The sequence below is a fragment of the Phoenix dactylifera genome, chromosome 10 (genome assembly GCF_051530095.1).
Source record: "Phoenix dactylifera cultivar Ajwa chromosome 10, Ajwa_hap1_PhDact_Kaust_v1.1, whole genome shotgun sequence".
NCBI lineage: Eukaryota > Viridiplantae > Streptophyta > Magnoliopsida > Arecales > Arecaceae > Phoenix > Phoenix dactylifera.
The window spans coordinates 21,516,315-21,543,059 of NC_143199.1; the positions used below are offsets into that span (position 1 = coordinate 21,516,315).

General features: G+C 38.3%; 1 protein-coding gene across 4 annotated transcripts in view; it reads left to right on the plus strand.

Moving 5' to 3' along the window:
• Nucleotides 1-689: 689 nt before the first annotated feature.
• LOC103697302 (protein ENHANCED DISEASE RESISTANCE 2-like) overlaps nucleotides 690-26,745 on the plus strand; it is a 47,019-nt gene continuing 20,963 nt past the window's right edge. The window contains exons 1-5 of one of the 4 annotated variants that reach the window (XM_089925808.1): nucleotides 690-1,755; nucleotides 1,999-2,073; nucleotides 4,493-4,546; nucleotides 6,263-6,328; nucleotides 15,157-15,257. In XM_089925808.1, coding sequence (XP_089781934.1) covers nucleotides 1,345-1,755; nucleotides 1,999-2,073; nucleotides 4,493-4,546; nucleotides 6,263-6,328; nucleotides 15,157-15,257 — 707 coding nt within the window. In that variant the 5' untranslated portion in view covers nucleotides 690-1,344. Of the gene's footprint in view, nucleotides 1,756-1,998; nucleotides 2,074-4,492; nucleotides 4,554-6,262; nucleotides 6,329-15,156; nucleotides 15,258-26,745 lie in introns of all 4 variants that reach the window. The other 3 variants (XM_089925809.1, XM_089925807.1, XR_016396646.1) reach the window with 3 other exon arrangements.

The window sequence follows — 26,745 nt, forward strand, 5'->3', positions numbered from 1 at the left end:
TTCTCCTCGAAAATAAATATCTTTGTGATGACCCGTGCAGGCATATGTTTAGTTCCATATCAGTTATCCGTTGGATGCTTGCATATTTATACCGCACTATGGAACTCAAATAATACCTTCTGGCTAGCCATTTTGGATGAGGTTTTAGATTGTTACAAATGGTATCAAAGCGGACCTGGCTTATAACCTTCTAACAACTTTAAAAAGAAGAACAGAAGAACATGAGCATCCTCAACAATTCCAGCAATTCCAACACCATCATCTCCAACCTTTGCAAATATTTTAAATGCCAAAGGCAAATAGAAAGCTTATTTTTTTTTTTTATAGGAGAAGAATCATGTAGAGAAGAGGAAGAGAAAAAATCAGTCAAAAAAAAAAAAAAGAGCAAGATCCGAGCAAGAAAAAATTAGTGCATATTGAATAAGGTAAAGTCTTGATGGCCAACATCCCTGCGGCGCCAGCATTAACAAATGGCAGCATTGTGATATCCAATTCCTTTTCGTTAAAAAGGTATAGACGTAATAAACTAACACAGGACGTCTCCCCGCGAGAACTAATCTCCACGTCAGCCAGGGATCCGGCATCTCGGGCTCAGCTTCCTACCGAAACTCAAGATCCCCAGTTACTCCGCATAGAAACATCTCTACGAAACCCAAGTTTCACTTCCCACCGTCGATCTTACTGGTTCATCGCACCGCCCAAGAGAAAGTCGAAAGAAACCGACGGTAGATCAAGCACTCGCATATTTATTCTATGAAATAAACACGTATCTTATCTTGTCTCCTTCAAACGGCTTAGGAGATGAGAGTGAGACACCTGCCCTTCCCGCCATTCCCCCACCGAGACCCCGGCTCGGGTCTCCACAAATAATTAACAAAAAATATTTATTTCCTTTTCGCAGAAAAAAGTTAAACAAAAAGAGGAGAAAATTCAAATAAAGTTACGAAGTATTTTTCTTCCGGCTTCCTGTGCGCGTAATTTTCCTCTCATTCAAACTCCACCTGGCGTCCTCTGCGCCAGTTTCCTCCTCCTCCTCCTCACCTCTTCGAGCGGCGATAGCCAGCAATGCCTCTGCTCCGCCCGGCGGTTCATCAATCCCTCGCCGGATTCCTGCTTGTTGCCGCCTGGTGAACGGCGAGCCATCGCCGGATTTCGAGCCCGGCCGATCTGGTGTTGTTTGGATCCTATCGTTCTTTGGGGAGCGAAAGCGAGAACCCCACCTTTTTGGATTTTTTCTCATTCTTTCATCTGAAACGATGGATTCGCTGGATGAATGCAGCGGCGAACTGGGGTAGGAGGAGTCGCGATATAAAAATATCTATTATTTCTTGAGCAATACGGGGGATGAATCTGGAATTTGGATCGAGACGTAAGGGGGAGGGGGAGATTAATCGAAAATTGGGATCCAGACGTAAGGGAGAGGGGGAGATGAATCGAGATATGGGATCGAGACGTAAGGCAGAGGAGGAGATGAATAGAGAATTGGGATCGAGACGTAAGGGAGAGGGGGAGATGAATCGAGAATTGGGATCGAGACGTAAGGGAGAGGGGGAGATGAATCGAGAATTGGGATCGAGACGTAAGGGAGAGGGGGAGATGATGAAGAGGAAAGAAGAAAAGGCCAAGGTGATGTATGAGGGATGGATGGTTCGATATGGGCGTAGAAAGATCGGGAAATCTTATATCCACATGCGGTATTTCGTTCTTGAGCCCAGGCTTCTCGCCTATTACAAGAGGAAGCCCCAAGATAACATGGTGCGCTATTTTTTTTTTTTTTACACTATTTTATCCAAATCAGTTGTTAATCCATACTGGAATACTCGATCTACTTGCTTTCAATGCAGGGGTTCCATCAATTTCTTCTTGTTTCTTCTTATGTTTATTTTTATGTCCATTCCAATCATGTATCAAGAGATTTTCTTCCAAATTCGAATTTTATTAAAAAATTAAACCTGGAATTGAAAGATTGGAACTACAACTTAATTTCTTCTTGTGCAGGTGCCACTCAAGACTCTTGTCATAGATGGGAATTGCAGGGTTGAGGATAGGGGCCTTAAAACACATCATGGGCATGTAAGTTTTCCTTGCTTTAGTTTTTGGATGCTCGCTGATTTTCTTTTATCATTTTTTGAGTAGTTCTTTTTATCATCTTAGTTAAGGTGGTCTTCTAATAATGTTAGACCTTTTTATGGATGGAAACTGTAATGACTATTCCTTTTGTTATTGCAATTCGCAAAATTCTAGTCCTAGTTGAATAGGCATCATAAAATTTTAAATCTTAACATCTTGCCATGTTTTCGTTGGACTTAATTTGTTCCTCTTGACCTTTCTTCTCATGTAATATGTATTCCTAAGTTGCATTTTGTTGTCCTGTAGAATCATCTGGTAACACTAATATTGTTCTAAGGTGATATGTAAAGCCATATTTTGCTAGCTCTTTAAGATGGCATTTACTTGTTGATTAACAAACAAGTAGATATTGCTACAAGATTAATGATTGTGACAATTAAGTGCTCATGAGGTTGGAAGAATGAGAGCAGGTGCAAATCTTTCTTTTGATCCATTGTAGTAGAGTTGGCAGAAATGACACATTTCCACAAATAGAGGTGGAATGAAGACTGTCTCAAGATATGGCATAACCTGGGGGCTTCAGATGGCATTAGTTGTCAATGCCATGGACATTTTCTGGGTCTCTATCCTGTTTCCAGCATTTTGTCTAGCCTATGATTGGAACTGCAAAGAGTTTTACTTCTATGATGGATGATTTAAGAATAACTTTTAGTACTGCAACTTTGACTAAGCTTAGCTATTTGAGAATAGGTGGAGATCATCATATACATTGTTGACCAATCCCATATCAGCTTAAGCTTTTACTTGTCAGATGATTACTTGGTACCACAACTCAGGTTATAAGAGGTCATGAGTTCAAATCTCCTCCAGGTGAGTGTAATTTAATTCACATGATTGTCATCTTGACTTGTCTTAGTCGTTGTCGCGTCTTGTATCTACACTCGTTCATACTTCCATGTATTTGGTTTGACTGGATGTTAGGGAGGGGGAGGGGATGTTAAGTTTGATATACAATTTTGACCCATTCCCCATCATCATAAGCTTTCGGGTTCAACTAGTTAGTTAACATTTTATTTATCTTAAAAGTAATGAAGCAAAGTTAAAAATCAGATTGGAGTTAGAAGTGGCATCTTGCAAGCTAAGCATTGCAGCTACTTTCTAGTAGTGAAACTTGTAAAAATATTTTATCATTTGTCTTTGTTGGGGAATAGTCCAATATCTGAAGTCGTAGGGGCTCTCGTGGTGTTTAAATACTCATGGGCTTGTCCACCTATCAGTTTGAGTTTTTCGATCAGATTTATCATGGTATTAGAGCCCGTGATCCCTCTTACCTTTCTATGCTTCCATGCGCTCACTTTAATCCACATGTTGCCTCTTAATTTGGGTTCCATCCCTCTGGATATTCCCATATCAGAAGTGGTATGTACCCTTGCGGTGTTTAAGTGCACATGGGCTCGTCTACCTATCAACTCGAGTTCTTAGCTCGGGCTTGCTTCCATTGGGATTCTCCTTTGTGAGAAATCGCTTCCTTTCATATTTCACTTATATTATTTGTAGGGTATGATTTGGTGCTCAAAACATATAATTGATACCTCAGCTCTAAGAGTTTTTTCAAGAACTAGAATTATGCACATGCAATACATGTGATAGGGAGCACAGATTTGTGTGATTACCAATTAATTAAATAAAGAATACCTATTTTCAATGTAGCTTGTTAATTTCACTCCTGATAGGGTTGTTAATCACTCTTAGGGAGTGCAAGAAGTAAAAGTGGTGAATATATTAATTTCGAAGTTCCCATAAACATATAGAAAGTAAATGTAGTGGAAGGACAAGTGACATCCATCCGATTAGGAGTTTGCAAAAATTGGAGTGTTGCACGTGCAATACATGAAAGTGGTGGTATGGATCTGATTAAATATTTTTAATTATTTATGTAATTTGATAAATCCAAAATTTAGGAGGTGCACTTGTTTCTCTTCCTCAGAGTAAGAATTGAAGCAAGTGAGATATATTTGTTTAAGATGGGAGAGGTTATAGCAATAGGGAGATAGACAACTATAGAGATGCATGGATAAATGGCTTCCATAATTTTGTGTTTAATGTTAGAACAGATGCTTTGTTAGGTACATGTTGGCACTTAATGATTTATTTATGCATTTGTTAATTTTAGACACCAAGAACACTATACTTGTTTTCTTTATTTCATTTTAGCCTCCTTTCTTTTCTTCTTTTTATATTTTTTTAGAAACCATTGTTTCATGTATGCTCACATATAAAAAGAATGTCATATCATCTTCTTCCAGTTCCATGAGTTTTATTGCATGTATGTGACATGCTTTTAACTGTGTACTTCTTTATTTTGTTGTCCTCATAAGTGTGATTTTAGTGCACTTTCTTATTATGATAATTCTTTTGACAGATGGTTTATGTTTTATGTGTCTACAACAAAAAAGATAAGTATCATCGACTCACGGTGTGTGGTAAACTGTTCTCTTTATATTACTGCCCTTTTCTTTCTTCCTCACTATGTGAGTTTTTGATCCACAAAAAAATCTTGATTACCTAAATAATCATCAGATAACATATTGTATATATTAACTAGTTCCTTTGTCCAGTTAGGATTATATCTAAAACACTGCTTTAGAACTTTTATGGCCCTAAATTCTCCATTGGATCAAGCTGATTGACTTATATATGTCAATGTAGAAATGATGTTTGTGGATAAGTTCATGGAGGCTGACCAACAAACTTAGTCAACTTATTGCTGGAATTAATTATTGATGTGTTCCATTGGGATCCGCTATTAAACATAGAAATTGAAAAAGCATTACTTTAATGCATCAAACGCTTTCAATTTCTTTTGAAGTGGTGGACATAATTATGCAAGGGTTGTGAAGAGACAATGATTTGGTGACATAAGTGGAGAGTGAGCAATATAACAGATCCGGGCCAAAAGATTGAATTTAAAGGAGACTTGGGTCTGAAAAGTTCAGATAAAAATAATTTGAAAGTTTGGCTGATATTTTAATAATCCCTCACATCTGCCGTCACAACTGTGAACTGCCACTGCATAATATTGCCAATACAATCCCTTCCATTTATGCTCCCCTGCTTCTCCCTCCTAGGTTTAAGATGTGTGTGTGAAGGGTTTAAGATGTGGGACTTAGTGGGTCAAGTTTCAAGTTATTGGGTACTCAACCCCTTGCGCCTGCTTGGTTAACCTAAACTGACCGGACGGCTCAAGCGGTTGCTTAGGCTGTGAGGCACCCGAGGTTTTTTTGCGCATGGAAGGGGCGGGGGGAGGTTTCGGCCTTCTATAAAAACATTGACTGAATCTAAGGACCATGTTAAGATGCTGTGAAACCTTTTCTAATTAGAAGACTTTCAAAAATGAGTAAAGTTTTGGCCCCCTTGAACCATATTGAGAACAGCATGAAAATTACCTTAAAGGATATAGTGAAAATCATGAATATGTCCTAAAAAATTAATTCTAATCTTTTAAAATTTCTTATTCTATCCTATATGTTAAGCATTTTCTTTTCCCCCTCAAGACAGAATAAATGAATCTCCATAATATTTTTACATCAAATTTTGCATTGTTTCAGTTTATCTGGATTAGCTGTAAAGATGTAAGTTAATCAGTTTTTTTATCTTTTGGCACAATGAGATGTGATAATTCTTCTCAGCCTGCCCCATAAGTGGCAAAAAAATCAAAGGTAATACTAAGTAAGGAAATATTGGTTTGGAACCAAGATACCCAAGTACAGATTCAACAATCTAAATGGCAAATGAATCTAATGAAGATTAGGCACACATGAGCAGGAGGCAATAAAATTTAGTACTTCTGCACAGATTTCTGAATATGAAATCATCCATGGTCTTTAATATAATGTACAAACAAAATCTAGCCGGCTAAATCTAAAAAAAGTTAGGAAGTATTCCCTTCCTAAAAGGGAAAAAACAGCAAGCATATTAAACTCTGGTTGGGTTTGTTTTGGAGAGGAAACTCAGCACCTACTATCATGTCATAATAAAACCTATCTGCTCAATTTCCTATAGAAATTTCATCATGTCATATATTACTTATCCCCATGGAGGAAGTTCTTTTCGCTTCTTAAGATGTTCTGGATGCACGTGCTGATCTTCTTGCTGATAATATTCCACTATGTTGATTTTATTTGTGAATCAGTTGGCAGCATTCAACATCCAGGAGGCTTTGATGTGGAAAGAAAAGATTGAGCTTGTCATTGATCAGGTGCAGTAATTGCAAAGTTTTTTATACAATCAATAGACAGTGATTTTGCCATGGAACATTAATTCTCTTTTTCTGATTTTACTTGAGTTAATTAGTGTGTCTGCCCTTTCTTCTTTCTTCTCATGGGCATCGAGTATTTTGGTTAGAGGCTTTGCTACTTGGTTTGTATTTGTTGAGATAGTTCTGTTTCTTCTTCAAACTTCTCTTCTTGGATGTACTATCATTTTGCCAAACATTTCTCTTTCTTTTCTTCGCAGTGATTTACTCTTCTGTTCCTTTGGGTGTTGTGCATTTTGACCTTGGGGCCCTTCCCTTATTATATTAAGAGAAGGAGCATGTATTATGTTTTGTTCACGGACAAATACTTCTATACTAAATAAGGCATTTCAAATTGTTTTGGGCCAACTATCATGTTTATGAGGTTCATGCCTTTACTTTTGTTCATGGATTATTCCTCAGTTTTCTTCTTAGGGTGCCTAGCAAAATTGTCTTGTAGAGCAAGCTCTCAGGATATTCTCAAAACAGTTTATTCTCTCCTCTTTGCCTCTATTTTCAGTAAGATTTGGACCGAGGATTTTTCTCATTTGGGTGCAGAGCCATGATTTCTATCAGGGGCTCTTCTTTTTTTCATTTCAAATTAATAAACTTTATAAATTAATTAAAAATACACTATTCACATCGATCCCAAGTACAAAATATGTTTTGCATATATGGATAAGTAATTATAATTGTTTACAGCAAGCCTTCATATCTGTATTCAAGTTGGTTAACAATATCATAAGTACATTAATTATGATACTCTAATATTAATAAGTTTTGTTTATTAATATATGAATTCTATTAAAATATTACTCATATCTTAACATTTGTGTATCAAAAGTATGAAAATTTAGAACTACATTATTATGATAGCATTTTCTTTTTAAAATAAGGGCTTATGAGGGAGATGCCATCAATAATTTGGGAATTGAGTGGACGCTCGAATGAAGAGAATTCATACTTTTGGTTTTGAGTCTTTAGCCTTATAGCATCCAGTCATTGTTGTTGAATCATACCATAAATGAGAAGAAGATGTGGTATAATTTTTTGAGAGAGATCTCTTGGGGAAGGGGACTTTAGATTTGGTTTAGCGAGTAGTGCGTCCTCTTGCTTCACATGCCATTTCTTAGTCGGTTTTATTTCTGTTATCACTTTATCGCAAAATAAAATCTTTTATTTTACTCAGCCACCAAGAGATAGGAATAAGAGGGATCAAACAATTATGGGAATTGGAGATGCGGCTAAAAAACTTTTAGTGCAAGTTTTTGTTTTAGACTATCTTAAACTACTTGAAAGGAGTCTTAAAGGGAAAATATTAATGCTTCAAGGCCCAATGTAGAGAGTAGGAAAGGAAAAGGAATTCTTGGAACAAGGAGCCAAGGGGGGGAAGGGGGGTTGGAGGTGGTTATGATTTGGGGGGACCAGTAGTGGGACCCAAAGGGGCGACAACATAATATATCCAAAGGAATTTTTTCAATTTTAGGGGGGCCATGGCTCTTCCTAGCCAATATGTAGCTTTGCCTCTAATCTTGTTGAAATTAAACTGATTTTATTGAATTATTTATTAGAAGCATTAATTGCATAAATGCATTAATTAATAGAGTGTTCATGAATACGTCATTTGAAGTTCTAAAGGAGTGTCTTCTAGGGTTCATGAGTATTTGATGCTTGTGTCTTATGGGATGTTGCAAGATATTTATATAGTTGGTATTTGAAGAGTTAGTATATTACCATATAAACCTTTATGGTGAGTCATTTTGTAGCATGAACAGGGAGTGTAACGAATAGATAGTAAAGTATTTTGTTTCTCCATCTATTCTCTCCTCTTCATGTCCATATCAAAATAATAACATACCTTAAATTCTTTCCATTCAAATTCAATTTTTGAATTCAAATTATTGTTGTAATGTTCTCATTATTTCTTTCCTACTTTCTCTTGATTCAAATTCAAAGTCAAATTTTGAATCGGAATTGCTGCTGTAATTTTCTCCTATAATCACTCTTGTATATCCTACATACAAACTCAAAGAAAGCCCAAATAATCAAGTGGGATTTTAGCCATTACATTGTGTTTCTTGTATAGTATGAGAGCCCATCTTGGCATCACTATCTTCCTTCTACAAACCTAGCCTGTCTTCTCCTATTAGAAATTTCCATCCCAATAATGTCTGCAACATCACATTCTTCACCCGAACTTGAATCCTCTCCAGCTACATCCTTTATAGTTTATAATCTCCAATATCTCAAATCTAGTCCCAATCAAGCTCGATGGTAGCAACTATCTCCTTTGGAAGTCTCTCTTTGCACTAATTTTATGGGGACACAAGCTCATGTCCTTCATTGACGGCTCATTTTCACCACCTTCTCTAATTCATCCAACCTATGCTTTATCGTATGAACGCGATTAGATGTTGATTCTTGGATCAATGCTATTTTACTAGAATCAACGCTTTCTTATATAGTTGGCATTGCCTCAGCTAAGCAAGCTTGGGATGCTCTCTCTTGTCGCTTTGCCTCCCTTGCTTCTTCTCATATCATGACTATGAAACGGAAGCTTCATCACATTAAAAAGGAATCATCCTCTATCAAGATTATCTCCAGCAATTCAAAGTTCTTGTCGACAAGCTAGCTGCATGTGGATCACTAGTAAGTAATGATGATTTGCTCATCTACATCCTAGATGGTCTTCCTCCATCTTATCACTCATTCTCTTCTTCAATTCAGGTTTGTGTTCGCATATGTCCTTTTTCTTTTGAAGAACTCCATACCTTATTAGTCTGTGAGAAAATTAGTCTTGCGGAAGAGGCCTCCATGTGTTCTACTACCGCATTTATTGCCTCAAGACCTACCAAAACATTCAATCTAGGTCGCAATTCTACTCACCATGGGAATAATCGGCATCATAACAATGGCCGACGTCCTAATAATCCTTCAAGTGAAGGCATCCTCCCTTCTCCTAATGAGCCTTCTCGTTTCTTTTTCTCACATGGTCATTCTTCACAATCTACTCGCTCAACCTATCAAATCTGCAATAAAGTTGCACATATTGCCATCGATTGTTATCATCGCATGAACCATGCATATCAAGGTCACCATCCTCCAAAGAAACTTGCAGCTCTGGCGACCGTTCCCTCACTTACTGACGATGGTACTTGGTATTCTGACACTAGTGCTACTCACCATATCACCGCCGACCTCAAGAAGTTATCTGTCTCATCAAAATATGGCAGTTCTGATAGTGTCCAAGTTGTCAACGGACAAAACTTGTCTATCTCTCATGTTGGTTCATCTTCTATCACTAGCCATAAAACTAAATTTCACTTATCTAATGTTCTGCATTGTCCTAAAGCCTTAACAAAGCTCTTATCTGTAAGCCATTTCTCTCATGATAATAACCGCTATTTCTTTTTTGATGAATTTGGCTTTGTTGTCAAGGACAAGGATATGAGAGCGACAATGTACCGCGAGATGACTGAGAATGGACTTTATCCTTTCCATTTCCTAGATACACATGATCACTCACTAGCAGCCCATGTGTGCCATCACATCTCCACCGATCTTTGGCATCATCATCTTGGCCATCCATATCATGATATCCAATCCTCTATTTCGTCCTCTCTTTCAATTTCAAATAAACCAAGACAAACTCTATGTTTATCTTGCCAATTAGGAAAAAGCAAAAAATTACTATTTTTATTATCCATTTTGCCTTCTTAGTGTTCTCTAGAAATAACACATTGTGATGTTTAGGGACCTTCCCCTGCTTTTTATGCTCTAACTTTTCTTATTATGTATTATATGTTGATAATTTTTCATGTTATTCATGGCTGTTTTCCAAGTGTAACAAATATAATTTCTTTGATATTTTTATCTCTTTTAAAGCACAAGTTGAAAACTTGTTTAATACTAAAATTAAAATCTTTCATTCCGATGGGGGTGGTGAATTCAAAAGCAACACAGTTAAGCATTTTGTCTTTACATGGCATAATGCACCAATTTTCTTGCCCCTATACTCCGGAACAAATGGTGTTGTTGAAAGAAAACATCGCCACATTGTTGAAACCGAACTTACACTTCTTGCTCATGCATCTCTTTCTCTAAAATTCTGGTTAGAAGCATTTTCTACTACTGTATATTTAATAAATCGAATGCCTATAATTTCTCATTGCAAAATTTCACCATATGAGAATTTTTTTCAAAAATCTTTTGACTATTCCCATTTATGAGCTTTCAGCTATTTATGTTTTTCTTGGCTTCAACCATACAAGTCCAATAAACTAGAATATCGATCCACTAAATGTTGTTTCTTAGGATATAGCACTGTTCCCAAAGGGTATAGATGTCTCGATTTAGTAAAAGAAAAAAATATATATATCACATCATGTCACCTTTGATGAATATGTCTTCCCTTTTCAACCATATCACCATCTCAATCAGTCTCTCACAATCCCACTTCTGCTCTTGACTCCTTTTCTATGTAGTTACCTTAGCTCCCTAGTCCTACTGACACTATTTGGACTAATGATAACTATACATTCTCATATCACTCTGCAGGTATAGTATGTCAATCTCAGGATTCTTTCATGGCAAGAACATCCAATTCAACCACTACACCACATGACAACACAAACATCCCAATTGAACCCACTCCACCACCACTACCACCACTCCCCATGACCAAACTTTCCTCCCATACCAACCAACCACTCAACCCACTACAACTTACTCATCCCATGACCACCCGATCTCAATCGGGGATATCCAAGCACAAAATACTATACCATACCTGCCATCCTCTCCCAAGTGCTCTTACTATGTCCTATCCTATTGAACCAACATGTTACACACAAGCCTTAAAAAGTCTGGAGTAAAGATTGCTATGGATCTCGGATTTACATCTCTTTCGAATCAGCAAACTTGGACTTTTGTTCCTTTTCAGTCCAACATGAAAGTTGTTGGTTGCAAGTGGGTGTTTTGAGTTAAACACAACCCAAATATATCCATCAACAAATACAAAGCTCGCTTGGTTTCCAATGGCTTTCACCAACAACCTGGGGTTGATTTTATTGAGATATTCAGTCCTATTGTTAAGCATATATAATTAGAATTATTCTCACAATAGCTTTGACTCATAATTAGCTACTTCATCAACTTGATGTAAAGTGTGCCTTTTTACATGGCGACCTTTAAAAAACGGTATTTATGTCTCAACCTCGTAGTTATATTGATTCATCAAAATCCACTCATGTTTGTCATATGCGCAAATCAATTTACGAACTCCGGCATGCTTCTCATGCTCGGTATGAAAAGTTTGGCTCAAAACTTGTAGAGTTGGGATTCATTATTTCACAATATTATCTTTCATTATTTATATATCATTATGGCAAAATTACATTATATCTTCTCCTTTACGTTGATGATATCATTCTCACTGGCAATAATAACATTACTCCTCGCAAGCTCATTATTAAACTTGCTAATTCATTTAAGATGAAGGACATGGGCTCATTGTCATACTTTCTTGGCATTCAAGTGGATCAGTCAAGTGATGAAAATTTTCTACATCAATCCAAATACATCCTAGACTTGTATGCAAACCATGTTCAAGTCCTTGCTCTATTGAAAAACTAGGCCACATGGATAGCCCTCCTCTTGATGATCCTTCATTTTATCGAAGTATTGTTGGAGCCCCCCAATATGTAACCTTAACATGACTAGACATTACTTTCTTAGTCAATCAGGTATGTCAATTTTTACAACATCCAATGGAGGCTCATATGATAGCAGTCAAACGCATACTTCGATTTCTCAAAGGCGCCATTACTTTGGGCTTCAGCTACGACCAGGCCCATTAAATCTCGTTACTTACTCGGTGCAGATTGAGCTGGTAGCCCTATTGATAGACACTCTAGAAGTGGTTTTTGTGTTTTTCTCGGACCTAACCCAATTTATTGGAGTGCTAAAAAGCAAACAACAGTTGCTCGACCATCTACTGAAGCAGAGTATTGATGCTTTGCCCAAACTGTTGTTGAACTACAATGGTTATATTCTCTAATACGTGAATTGCATATTCCTCTCCACTCTATTCTTTTAATATGGTGTGACAATATTTATGCCATCTCTTTTGCCTTCAATCCAGTTTTTCATGCAAGAATTAAACATATCTAGATCGACTATCATTATGTCCGAGAATTGGGAGGTCGTAAGCTTTTGGATGTCAAATTCATCTCTTCTGCAGACCAAGTCGCTAACATCTTCACCAAAGGTGTTCACTCCAACCGTGTTCGGCTTTTACAGTCCAAGCTTTACATTCAACTGAATGCTCAGCTTGAGGGGGAATAATAACATACCTTAAATTTTCTCCATTCAAATTCAATTTTTGAATTCAAATTATTGTTGTAATTTTCTCATTATTTCTCTCCTACTTTTTCTCTATTCAAATTCAAATTCAAATTTTGAATTTGAATTGCTGCCGTAATTTCCTCCTATAATCACTCTTGTATATCATACATATATTCAATATAAACTCAAAAAGATCCCAACAAATCAAGTGGGATTTTAGCCACTGCATTGTGTTTCTTTCACAAAATAGAATACTAAAATTTACATTTCCATTGCCCACATCAAACTAGTACCAAAGCATCATGATCTATCGACATTGACAATAAAATAAAAGTTGTTTTTGAGCAAGGAGGTTGTGAGTGCTAGGATCATTGCTGAAAAGAAGAATGGAGTAATTTAAAAAAGAGAAAGTAGTATCATCAGCAAGGTGAGGTGAGTAAAACTAAGGAGAAAAGAAAAAAAAGAAGAGAGAAAAACCAAAAAGGAGAGAGAGAAGAGAGATGATTTATGTGATGTCATTGAGAATCCATGAAGTTGCACATCAAAGATAATTTGAGAAATTAATGAGGAGAAACTAAAATTTTGGAGAGAGCAAGGCATCAAGAAGTCTAGAAGCATGTCAAAGACTCAATCTCCAAGCTAGGTATTGGGAAAGCTGAAGTTCTTTTGTCCTTGTCATAAAAATCAAGCATTACCCAAAGAATATAGCCTAGTAATTTTGATGTAGATAAATTTTTTAAAAAGAAATCTTTGATCAAAATGAAGTTGAAGAAGAATAAATTAGGAATGCAGATTTTGGTCAAAATGATGTGAAACGAAGATACTGGAGGAAGAAACAGAAAAATTAGGAGATCAACTTTAAAGCTGGGAAAAAATTGAAAACTAGAGAAGTCAAAAATGACAAAATTGAAAAGTCAGAAGAAATTGAAAATGCACAAGATGGGGAAATTGAAAGTGAAGAGGGAAAATTAGAGAAGGCAAAAGGTGGTGAGGTTAAAAGTTTTGATGGACAGAGGTGCTGGGAATATAAAGTTATACAGAAAGAAAAAAAGAATGAAGTCATCAACTTTGGAATTCAAGGAAAATCTATTTACTTATGAAAGCAAAATGAATGAAAATTTGAAAAAATTAATTATTTTATTTTGAATTACAAAATTTCATTAATGGTACAAGTTGTATAAACATGGAAATATTTTTTTGATCAAGAGAACAAAGAAGAAACAAAGTTCAACAACCCCAATGGTATCATGTATAAAAAGGAAGAATCGGTGTGTCCAACTAATGATCCTATACAAGAAAATCAAAACACGTTACAAGCCCTTCACATCAATGGAGATGGTCCTCAATTTCATAATAATAGATGAATGTTAGATCTTACAAAGTGCAACAATTTTTTCCCACTTAATTCTAATATTTCCTAGAAGAAGAAAGAGGTGCAAGAGAATTTGCTTTTGAGTGGAAAGGAAGCCAAATGTATGAAGTCCTGAATTTTGAAAATTAAGGAATAAACCATTTTCCTATAAAAGCAAAATGATTTAAACTTTGGAATATTCAATGTTGCATTTTGGAGCAGAATGGTTCAAGCCGGGTAAATATGGAAACATTTTTGAATGAGGGGAGAAAAGAACAAGCGAAGTTTAAGAAGCAGGAAGAGTGGACTGATGGGGCCTGTTCAATTAAAGATGCTATGCAAGAAAACTGAGACATTGCACGAGTCCTTCACATTATAGCAGATGGCCTTGAATCATTATATCTAAAAGCACTGTTCTTCCAAAAGAGCAACAAATTTTCAAGCCTCTCAATTCTGATATTTTTCAAGAAGCAGCAAGTGATGGAAGAAAGTTTTGTTTAAGGAGGGGTGTCGGAAGGTAAACAAATAGTGAAGTATTTATTAGAAGCATTAATTGACTAGTTGAATGAATAAGTAGGGTGTTCATTAATATATTTTAGAATTTAGACTTTTCAAGAAGTGTCTTCTAGAGTTAATACGAGTAGTTAATACTTCCATCTTTTGAGGTGTTGTGTCGGATTCTACAAATGGTATTTGAAGAGTTAATAGAATAAACCTTTCATTTAATATCAAGAAGTGAGATGGGAAGATTAGAATGTTTGTTTCTCTATCTATCATCTTCTCTCCACCTCTGATATCAAAATAAAGGTGATAATAGAGCTTTTATGTTTCTGTTGTTTCCAATAGTTTTAACTATTGTGTACTTCATCAGCCACATTCTTTCTCTTTTCTTATCATTCTTACTTTATTAGAAATTCTGTTTTTCACCTTTCTGGTTCATAAGTATTTGTTTCATGCTCTTTAGCACTCTTCATTTGCATTACCTTCCAAAGAGTTTTACTCATTTTGCTGCAGTGCTTTGTTTTTTTGGCTATAGCTTAAGCTTCAGCATATATGTTATGGCTCTCTCTATTAATTGTATATATTTTTTCTGTAGCAACATGATTCATTGAGTGCTACTGGCAATAAAGCCCTTGCTTCATGTGAGTTTGGTGCAGACAATGGAAGGAATGCTTCTTCCTCTGAACAAGAAAGTGTGTAAGTGGCAGATTTACATAACGTTTTTTTGTAACAATGAATAAAATGAAACTAATTGATGGAAGTTTTATATTGTTGGAATTTTTTTATGCTATTTTAATTTTTAATATGAGGGTGGGCCTTGTGTCACGGACTCACAGCTTAAAAACTTAAGCTGTTGGGAGGAAGACCACCCTAGGCTAATAAATCCATGTGATATTTCTTTTATTAGTGAATGTGGGACTATGACGATCTCTCCCACCAAATCTGATGACGCCCGCATCACGATTAGCTCCTACTCGAGAGAGGGGGCCAACCATGGCCTGGGTCCCACTCAACCCTATCAAGTCCTCCTTGACCCTGATATACCTCAGCGAGGGGCCCACATGACTAATAAGATTGGTGACACACAGTAGACCTAGCTCTAATACCATTTGTCATAGATTTATAGCCTAAAAGCTTAAGCTGTTGGGAGGAGGACCCGCTTAGGCAAATAAACCATGTGGCACCTCTTTTATGAGTCAATGTAGGACTATGACACTTGGCACAATGGTAAGTGTGCTCTATTGTGACCTGCGTGTCACAGGTCCGAAATATGAAAATAGCTTCTCTGCACTTATGCAAATAGCTTCTCGTGCTTTGGGACACCCTTTTAGGACTAGCTTGGCTATCCTACAAGATTGGGCTGAAAATCCTGCAGGATTTATGGATTGGGCCATCCATTTAAGCAGTCTTATATCAACCAAACTCCACCCAACCCATAGGTTTTCTTTTGCTTCCTGTAGCTCAAAGGCTAGGATCTAGACTGGGTTTGGACAGGCTATTAGGAAATATAAGCTAGATGGGCCAACAAGCTCAATTCCTATAGGATTTTCAGTCCAATCCTGTAGAAATATCCAAATAGGCCCTTAATGTTAATTCTTTAATATCTCCATAAATCATCAGCTGGGTGCAAAAACCCAACTTATTGTTTGTTCATTATGTTTTCACCAGCTGTATTTTTGGTTTTTGTTCTTTTGCTAAGGAAGGAAAGTTTTGGATGTTGATGAATGAATTGAGCGGTCATTGTTGTGTCTGATATTTCTAAAGAATGTTCATGAGAGTCATGTTGTGTTAAGCTTAAGCATAACAAACAAAGAGTAGTACTGAATGGGGAGCTCTTGGCTTTGGTTACATTCAACAGGAGTTATTGCTGGATATAAGAATCTTAATCCTGTAGTCCGGGGATTGATCTGAAGTGAAGCATTCTTCAACATGCTATGACGGCTGATCTTTGAATATCTATATTGCAAGACTCATTTTTAACTTCTCACAGCCGGGTTAGGCTTGTTTTCTGTTACATTTAGATTTAGTAGAGTTGGAGCATGAGAGATATTCGAAGTGGGCATGTATTAGTTTTGTTTTCGCCATGTATTTGTCATAGCTATATATGTGTCTTTTCAAAATCAAAACTATTTCCCTGTAAAAGTTAATTTCCCGGTGATTAACAAGAGGACATTATGGTTTGGCAGCATTTTCCTTGTGTAAGTTCCAATTGATTTTGAGGATAAGGAAAGTATGGTCTCAACTCTCAATTATCTGTTGCATTAATGAGACTGCTTTCCAACAAATGAAGGCCAGCTTAGCTGGTGACTTGAATAGCTCCCATCTAACCCTGATTTATTCATATAAAGTTAACTTCATCTGTTCTTCCTTTCCATTAATATCTATGTTGGTGTAAATTACGGTTTCAAATTTCAATTATCTGAATTCTGGACTACTTTACAACAAATGAATGCCAGCTTAATTGGTGACATACATACCTCCAGGTAACCCTGGTTTATCCATATGGAATTAACTTCATTTCGTTTTCTTTCCCATTAATATCTATGATGGTGTAAACCTTCAGTTAGAAAAAACCTTTTGCATGTCTCTCATTTACCATCTTCTAGGCCCCTCCCTCATTTTTTTTCTGAACCAATCTATGCAAATTTTGTTCCTATGTAGCCACCTTGTTTTCCTCTACTCTTTGTTGCACATGACCAAACTGTTCACACTAAGCAGCCTTGTTAAATGTTCTATGGATAAAAGGACGCAAAATAGTTTGCCAAATTTACCATAAGAAGTGTGCTAGAATGTTACACAAAACATTTTATCCGACACTTAACAACATGCAGAAAGCTTACTAATTCTTAAATTCAATATTTACTAATTTGGCTTTCATCATAACTTAATCCTTCTATGGATTAATTATCCACAGTCCAAAAATATAACAAAACATAGGTTACTCTCAACCATTAAATTCCTAGATGTGAATGATTTTTTTTGTAAAATTCAAATAACATAAAAATTATTAAAAAAATTTGATGGGACAAGCCAGACCGATGATAGCAAGTCGGGATGGTACGATATTGTATTGTATTAACACAGGCACATAGCAACGTACAGATCAGGTGCCGATTCAGCCAAAATATTTTTACTTCTTTTTATCTTTTATTTTAAATTTTTTTGTTTGTCGACCATGTTAGCACGAGGAATTGAGGTAGTGAGAGGGAGAGAGAGGAAGAGGGGGGAGTAGGAGGTGGCAGCCTGCCAAATGTGGTGAGGGAGGCATCCTTTGTGAGAGGGGGGAGACGGGAAGAGCAAGTGACGGCATTGGAGATTTGGTGTCACCGTGAGTGGTGGAGGCTGAAACGAACCTCAGGATGGAAAGCTCGTATAGAGGATGTGTGGGTTGGTTTGAGCTTCTTCGAGGGAGCTCGTCCTCCTTTGTTGACAACAAAATTTTGGGTTTTCAAATTGGCCACCTTCTTTCATTAGATTTCTAATATAAATAGAAGAAAACTAACAGATAGATTAGATTTTAAGAATCCAATCCTATCCATACATTATTTGCCAGCCCAAGGCTCAAAACAGAAACGTAACAACATCAACAAGAATCAAAACAAAACATAACAACATCAACAAGAATCAAAACAAAACATAACAACATCAACAAGAATCAAAACAAAACATAACAACGGCAACAAGAAGTAAGGTGGCGCCTCGAAGGCCGAGATCTGACAAGCTCCAAATCATCTTACTCGCAACAACTTCCCACGGATGTCACGTGCATGGGTTCGCTGATTGGGGTCCATAACATCCTCCCTTTCTCAGAATTTGCCTCGTCCTCGAGGCGGAAATTTGGGAACTGTTCCCGCAGTTTGTGATAGTACACCCAGGTTGCATCTTCTTTTGGCATACCCTTCCACTGGACTAAGACCTTGGTGACTGCTCGATTACCCAACTTCACCATCATGCGGTCAATGATACAGTTGGGTTCAGGTTCGGTGAGAATGGCTCCTTCTTGATCTATCTCTGGTAGCTGAGTTTGGATTTCCACTCGATCTCCCAACTTTTTCTTCCAACAAGAGACATGGAATACAGGATGGATCTTCGAGTGAGAGGGAAGTTCTAGTTTGTAAGCAACCTCGTTGATCTTCTCCAGCACTTTGAATGGACCATAATATTTTGAGGAGAGCTTCATGTTGGAACGTAGGTTTAAGGACTGCTGTCTATATGGCTGAAGCTTCAAGAACACCATATCACCCACATCAAAGACCCTCTCAGACCTTTTTTTGTCAGCCATCATTTTCATGCGGTGTTGAGCTTGTTGTAGGTTTTCCTTAAGGAGGTGTAGGATCTCCTCCCGACTCTTTAAAGCCTGGTCGACTGCTTCTACCATAGTAGTTCCCTTCACATAAGAGATCAATCGAGGTGGAGGAACACCATAAACAACTTCATATGGCGTCATCCCAGCCGATGAATGTAGATTTGTGCTATACCAAAACTCAGCTAAAGATAACCATTTGCACCATTCCTTGGGTTGTAGGCCGTAGAAGCAACGGAGGTACTGTTCGAGACATTTGTTAACGATCTCCGTTTGTCCGTCAGATTGTGGATGGTAGGAAGAACTCATGTTGAGCACAATTCCTTGTAGTTTAAAAAATTCTTTCCAAAAGTTGGAGATGAACACCGGATCACGATCACTGACAATGGAGGTAGGCATCCCATGCAACTTGAAGACATGGTCGATGAATAGGCTTGCAACCATGGTTGCTGAAAAGGGGTGAGAAAGTGCAATAAAATGAGAGTACTTAGAAAGGCGATCGACCACCACCATGATCACCTTTTTACCTTGCGAAGTCGGCAATCCTTCAATAAAGTCCATCGAGATAGAAGTCCATATTCGTGAAGGAATCTTTAAGGGCTGTAGAAGACCTGCAGGATGCACATTCTCCACCTTGTTCCTTTGGCAAGTGTCGCACTCCTTAACATAAGTCTTCACTTCTTTTTTCATCCCTGGCCAATAGAAGTCAGTCTTCACCCTATGATATGTCTTGTGGAACCCGGCATGACCACCAAGAGGACTACCATGCAGATGGGATAAGATCTGACTTTTTAAAGGAGAGTTTTGTGCAATAAAGAACCTTCCTTTGTAAAATAAAATACCTCCTTCATGAGAATACTTGGTTGGGTCCACCTCCCCTCCTCGAGTTGTGTGATGATATTTTGAATGTGGGTGTCCTCTACATGTTCTTTACGTAACTCTTCAACCCAAGCAGGCTTTGGCATAGATATTGCATGAACCTTCACTTCTGGCTCTTTCCTAGAGAGGGCATCTGCTACCGTATTTAAGGACCCACTGCGATACTCCACGGTGAAATCATATCCAAACAACTTTGAAGCCCATTGTTGTTGGATCGGGGTTCCCATCTTCTGCTCTAATAAGAACTTCAAGCTTTGTTGGTCGATCTTCACAATGAACTTTCTTCCGAACAAATATGGCCTCCACTTCCTTACTGCAAGAACCAAAGCCAAAAGTTCCTTTTCATAAGCAGATAAATATAAAGACTTCCCTTTGAGGGCCTTGCTGAAGAAGGCTAGTGGCTTCCCATGTTGTGTCAACACCGCTCCCACTCCCATGCTGGAAGCGTCGCACTCAACATAGAAAGTTTTCTGGAAATCCGAAAGGACCAAGACCGGCGGTTTGGTCATGGCTTCCTTCAGTTTTTCGAAGGCCGTTGTTGACTCGGATGACCACTCGAAGGAGTTCTTTTTTAGCATCTCTGTTAGTGGGCGAGCAATTTTCCCGTAGTCTTTGACAAATCAGCGATAGTAGCCTGTAAGTCCGAGAAATCCACGCAAGGCCTTGACGGTCTTGGGTACGGGCCACTCTAGCATGCTTTGTATCTTCTTTGTGTCTGCTGCCACACCTCCTTCTGAGATGATGTGACCTAGGTACTCGACTGACGTGCAACCAAATGTGCATTTGCTCATCTTAGCATACAAGGTGTTAGTTTTCAACACATCAAGTACAATTTTCAGATGGTGTAGGTGGTCAGTCCATGATAAGCTATAGATCAAAATATCGTCAAAGAAGATGAGAACAAGCCTCCGTAAGAACGGACGAAAGATTTCGTTCATAAGGCCCTGAAATGTTGAAGGAGCATTTGTAAGACCGAACGGCATTACGAGAAATTCGTAATGGCCGTCGTGAGTTCGGAAGGCAGTCTTATGTATATCTTCCGGCTTCACCCGTATCTGATGGTAACCACTTCGTAGGTCCAGCTTGGAAAAGTACTGCGCTCCATGCAATTCATCGAGGAGTTCTTCAATGACTGGAATAGGAAACTTATCCTTGATCGTCTGCTGATTAAGGGCACGGTAGTCGACACATAGCCGCCATGAACCATCACTCTTGCGTACAAGCAGTACAGGTGAGGCGTAGGGACTTTGGCTAGGCCGGATGACTCCCTGGTGCAAGAGTTCTTTCACTAATTTTTCAATCTCTGATTTCTGAAAGTGTGGGTACCTGTAGGTGTTGCCCAAGGTGACAAGCCAAGAGGGGGGGGGGGGTGAATTGGTTTCTTCTAAATTTTGGTGCTTTAAACGTTTTCTTAATTAAGTGCGGTGGACGCTTTCTTAAGCTATTTGAGTGAGTTAAACTAACGCAAGAGTAGAAGATGATGCAAGAGTAAATGAAAACACAAGCACAACACAAACACAACAATATATAGTGGTTCGGTGCTCTCCTTAGCACCTACGTCCACTTCCCAAGCGTCCCCTTGGGAATTCACTATAATCTCGCGGATTACAGTTGGATTGTTTTCCGGGCTCACAATCCAAAAACCTTTGTTGATTTTACGGGCTCACCAACGAACCTATACACTTTGGTTTTTCGGGTTCACCAAAAACCTTTGTTGGTTTTACGGGCTCACCAACGAACCTATACACTTTGGTTTTCCGGGTTCACCAAAAACCTTTGTTGGTTTTGCGGGCTCACCAACGAACCTATACACTTTGGTTTTTCGGGTTCACCAAAAACCTTTGTTGGTTTTGCGGGCTCACCAACGAACCTTTACAAAGTGTTTAATAACAAAAGAAAAGATTCAAACTCCTAAATGAGCATATGAAACAATATAAGCTACAAGGAAGAGTTAGAAAGTATTTATCGCTTTGAAGTCGCTTTGCTCTTCTTTGTCAAGGATGCTTCACTCTTTAAAGGGGATGGAGCTCTTGATGCCTCTTTGAATCTGCTCAATCCCTTTCTTTGATTCTTGAATGAAGCTCTTGATGAAGAAGATTAGGGCACTTTTGTATTCTTGGGTACTCTTTGATATTCAACTCAAAAGTTGTTCTCTCTGATGAATAGTGCCCCTTTAAATAGCTTTCCACCTTCTTAGGACAAGTCCCAATGGTTAGATTTGAAAAACTAGCCGTTACTCACCTTGGGAAGGACAAAAAGTACAGTTGCAGAACTAGCCGTTACTGTTCAGCCCGTGTTTGGGTCGGCTCAACCTGTCCTTGGGTCGACCCAACTTTGCCTTGGGTCGACTCAAACATTCCTTGGGTCGACCCTCTCAGAAACCACAGAAACTTCAATTTCAGCCTTCCTTCCCATGGGTCGACCCAACCATTCTTTGGGTCGACTCAAAGTCCACTTGGGTCGACTCAACTTCTTCTTGGGTCGACCCTCTCAGTAATTCCAGAGAACCAATTTCTGTCTGTCTTTCTGTGTTGCCTTTGGGTCGACCCTCTCAGGGTTTGGGTCGACTCAAGCTTGGGTCGACTCAACCACTGTTTGGGTCGACCCTCTCAGTAAATCCAGAGAGCATTCTTCAGTTGTGTTTTTGAGGTTCTTCAAGGTTGGGTCGACTCATGCTTACCTTGGGTCGACCCAACTCACTGTTCATTTGTGCCATTTTTGCAGGAGTGTGCCAAATGATTTCTTGATGTGCCGGGGTTGACCCAATCAACCTTTGGGTCGACTCAATCCACACTTTGCTGCATTCTCAAGGTTAGATTCATTCAAATGAACAAGGTCATGTATCTATTTTCAATTAACCAAATATACTGAGAGTAATGAACTTATAAATGAAGTATCAATTTAACTTATAGCATACTCTAGATAATTGCTTGTTAATCATCAAAATAACACTATCATCCTCAATCTCCCCCTTTTTGATGATTACAAAATAAAGAGTATAAGTCTATTGATACTTGTCTTTAAAATCAGTTTATAAAAGGGATTAAATTGCTGAATTTCAGCTTTTTATATATACTTGTGAAATCTCCCCCTATATCATTCAAATGTTGCCAATTTGACTTTTTGAATTGCTCCCCCTTTCATTTATAATTCATTAGCAATGAAACTTCAAAAATTGGAGATAAACTCTGAGTTTCAGGTTATGTATCGGGGTGCGAGAGGTGCGTGCCAAATTCTGAATTTATATGTGCCAAATTCTGAACTTTGATGGAAATTTTTGATTTAGTCAATTTCATTGCTACAAATTGCTCCCCCTTAGATGTATAAGCTTTCTTATATGATTTTCAATTTGTTTGCCCATTTATTTCTCTTTTCTTTACATAACTTTTATCTTTATTTCTCCCCTTTTTGTTATATTTCTTTACTTCTCCCAAAATTAATACTCTTTCTTTACTTCTTAAATAAAATACTCTTTCTTTACTTAAATTGAATACTCTTTCTTTTCTTAATACTCTTTCTTTTCTTAAATACTCTTTCTTTTCTTCTCCCCCTTTTTGTTATCATCAAAAATATATATATGGGAAAAGATGCAATAAATAATAAACTTCAAACTTCATTGATCAAAATAGGAACATTTTCATACATTCATGTCAAAAACAAAGACAGATACAATGTTCCTTAATCAAGATTTAAAGATACATAAAACAAGATACATAGGAGAAAAGCAAGATACATGTGAGAACTAGATATCTAGTCTAGGCTCTAAACATAGACGCTAAGATCAGCCTAGGGGGAATCTAATGGCTGGGATCTAGTCCTCATCCTCCTAGCATACGTGGCGAGGGGAGGTCGAGCCTGGTGAGACTGTGTCTGGCGTGGAGCACGACGAGCGGGATGACTCTGTGCCGATATCTCTGACTCAGCAGCCTGTGGCACAGATGGTCCATGTGTCTCTCTCTCTCTCCGGAGTGCTCCTATCTGCTGCCTCAGATCACTGATCTCAGCAGACATGACATCCAACCGGGCGTCCAATCGGCTCGTGAGCCCGTCAGTAATAGTCCTCGCCTGAGCTGTCATGAGCTCTGTCATCCTGCTCCAGAAGTCATCCGTATCTGTCGGAGGAGCGGATGACGATGGTCCAGCCTCTGAGGGTGCAGTAGGATGATCCATAGGCTCCTCATCCTCATCCTCTGGTGCCTCTCCCTCTGGTGCCTCACCCTGAATGCCTGCACCGGTGTGAATCCACTGCCCGTTCACTTTCGCATATCCCATGCGTATGAGTGTCCGTGCAGTGTACGTGTCCGTGTGATGCAGACTCTTGGATGCCTCCTCCTCAAGAGGTAAACCGTGCTGACGGAAGATCAATGTAAGTATCATACCATAAGGTAGTGATACCCTGTTACTGCACATCACCTTCCTCATCTGTCTTAATATCATAGCCGGAAGATTTAGAGGAGTCCCCCGAATCATACACTCCATAACTGCTAGATCTCGCTCTGAGATGAGATCAAATCTCCCGGTCTTCGGAAATAAAATCCTATTTATCATATTGAGCAATAACCTCATCTCAGCGGAAAGAGAACTAGCTATTACCTTCTGAGAAAAATCGAAGTTCTCATTTTCCATGATCAATTGCAGAGCTCTCATTTTGTCTTCTGGCCTCTCCGGAGTGGCTCCTATGCAGGGTAGGTGTAGTAACTCACTCAAGCTCTCCTCGGACACACGGATCCGAACCCCTCGAACTTCCGACACAAGCCCTCCCATACCAGTCTTGAGGAAGGCATAGAACTCTTGTACCAACCCGGGGTAGATGACCACATCTAGGGAGCAAAGATACTCCCAACCTTGTCTTTGGATCCATTCCCAAATCCGAAACCCTTCTTGATTGAAAAACTCCGAATGGATCCTTCTTCCGGTAGTAACCGGCCTCCCCGCAAATCTTGCAAGGATCACTGAGGGGGAAGGAGGAGGAGGGACCTCCGCACGTGCCTCACGTCTTGGAGACACGGGAGAAGACTCGGTAGGGTGCCTTTCCTCTGGTTGGACCCGGGTCACTCTTCCGGATCTCTTGGCTACGGCTCGTTTGGGTCCCATTTCTCCAAGATCCTTAGGAAATCTACTGTTTGGAGGAGTTTAGTGGAGATTGGAGAGTGGGAGCTAGTCTTTTCGGAAGAAGACAAAGGGCAAACAGTGCCCTAGATGTGCTCTCGGGCCCCCTTTTAACAGTGGGGTCCCGACGTTGGGTCGACTCAAGATTTTTCTTGGGTCGACTCAACGTTGGGTCGACCCATGTTCTGGGTTGGGTCGACCCAAGTGCAGAAATTTTCTTTTCTCTTCCTTTTTGCTTCTAAAAAGTTTTTCTTGCTTCCAATCCTTATAAACTCTTTATGGAACAATGATACATGAGTAAGAAATCTATAGATAACAAATTTGACTCATGTTTCATGGGATTTTTGAAATTAGAGGAATGTATCATGAGACTACTATCTCCCTTTTATATTTCTTTAATAAAAAGGATCACATATGCCTAATTCCCTCCTGAGCATACAGAATCTATCTTCACTCAATGGTTTGGTAAATATGTCGGCCAATTATTTTTCCGTGCATATATGCTCAATACATACATTTCCATTTTGCACATGATCCCTAATAAAATGGTACCTTATTTCTATGTGTTTGGCTTTAGAGTGCTGAACTGGATTTTTAGTGAGATTGATAGCACTAGTATTATCACACTTAATAGGAATATTATCTAGTTTGACTCCATAGTCCTCTAGTTGTTGCTTGAGCCATAATACTTGAGCACAACAACTACCAGTAGCTATGTATTCAGCTTCAGCTGTGGACAGTGCCACTGAGTTCTGCTTCTTACTAAACCATGATACTAAGTTATTTCCTAAGAATTGACATGTGCCACTTGTGCTCTTCCTATCTAACTTGCATCCAGCAAAGTCAGCATCTGAATATGCAAGCAAATCTAGACAGGAGTCTCTCGAGTACCATAATCCAATGGTGGTAGTTCCTCTTAAGTATCTAAGGATTCTCTTAACAGCACTTAAATGTGACTCCTTAGGATCCGATTGGTATCTAGCACATATCCCTACACTAAATACAATGTCGGGTCTACTAGCAGTAAGATAGAGCAAGGATCCAATTAGTCCTCTATAGAGCTTAATATCAACACTTTTCCCTTTTTCATCTTTGTCTAGCTTACTAGTAGGATTCATTGGAGTGCCAATTCCCTTATGATTTTCATTCCCAAACTTCTTCAGTATTTCCTTTGTATACTTAGTTTGATGAATGAAAATGCCTTCTTTGGTTTGTTTGATTTGTAATCCTAGAAAGAAGCTTAGTTCTCCCATCAAACTCATCTCAAATTCTCCATGCATTAAATCAGCGAATTCTTTGCATAGAGTATCATTAGTGGCACCAAAGATTATGTCATCTACATATATTTGCACCACTAATAGATTTTTGTCCTTTCTTTTGATGAATAAAGTTTTATCTACATTTCCTCTACAAAAATCATTTTCAAGCAGAAATTTACTTAGTCGATCATACCAAGCCCTAGGTGCTTGCTTTAATCCATATAATGCCTTATGTAGTTTAAACACATGATTTGGCAATTCATGATTTTCAAATCCTGGAGGTTGTTCTACATATACTTCCTCCTCAATAATACCATTTAAGAATGCACTCTTCACATCCATTTGATATAATTTAAAATTCATGAAACATGCAAATGCCAGAAGCAATCTAATAGCCTCTAATCTAGCTACAGGAGCAAATGTCTCATCAAAATCTATTCCTTCTTCTTGATTGTATCCCTTAGCTACAAGTCTAGCCTTATTCCTTATAACTAATCCATTTTCATCTAATTTATTTCTAAATACCCATTTTGTTCCAATTACTGAATTATGCTTTGGTCTTTCAGTTAATGTCCATACATTACTTCTTTTAAATTGATTTAATTCCTCTTGTATGGCATTTATCCAGTTAGTA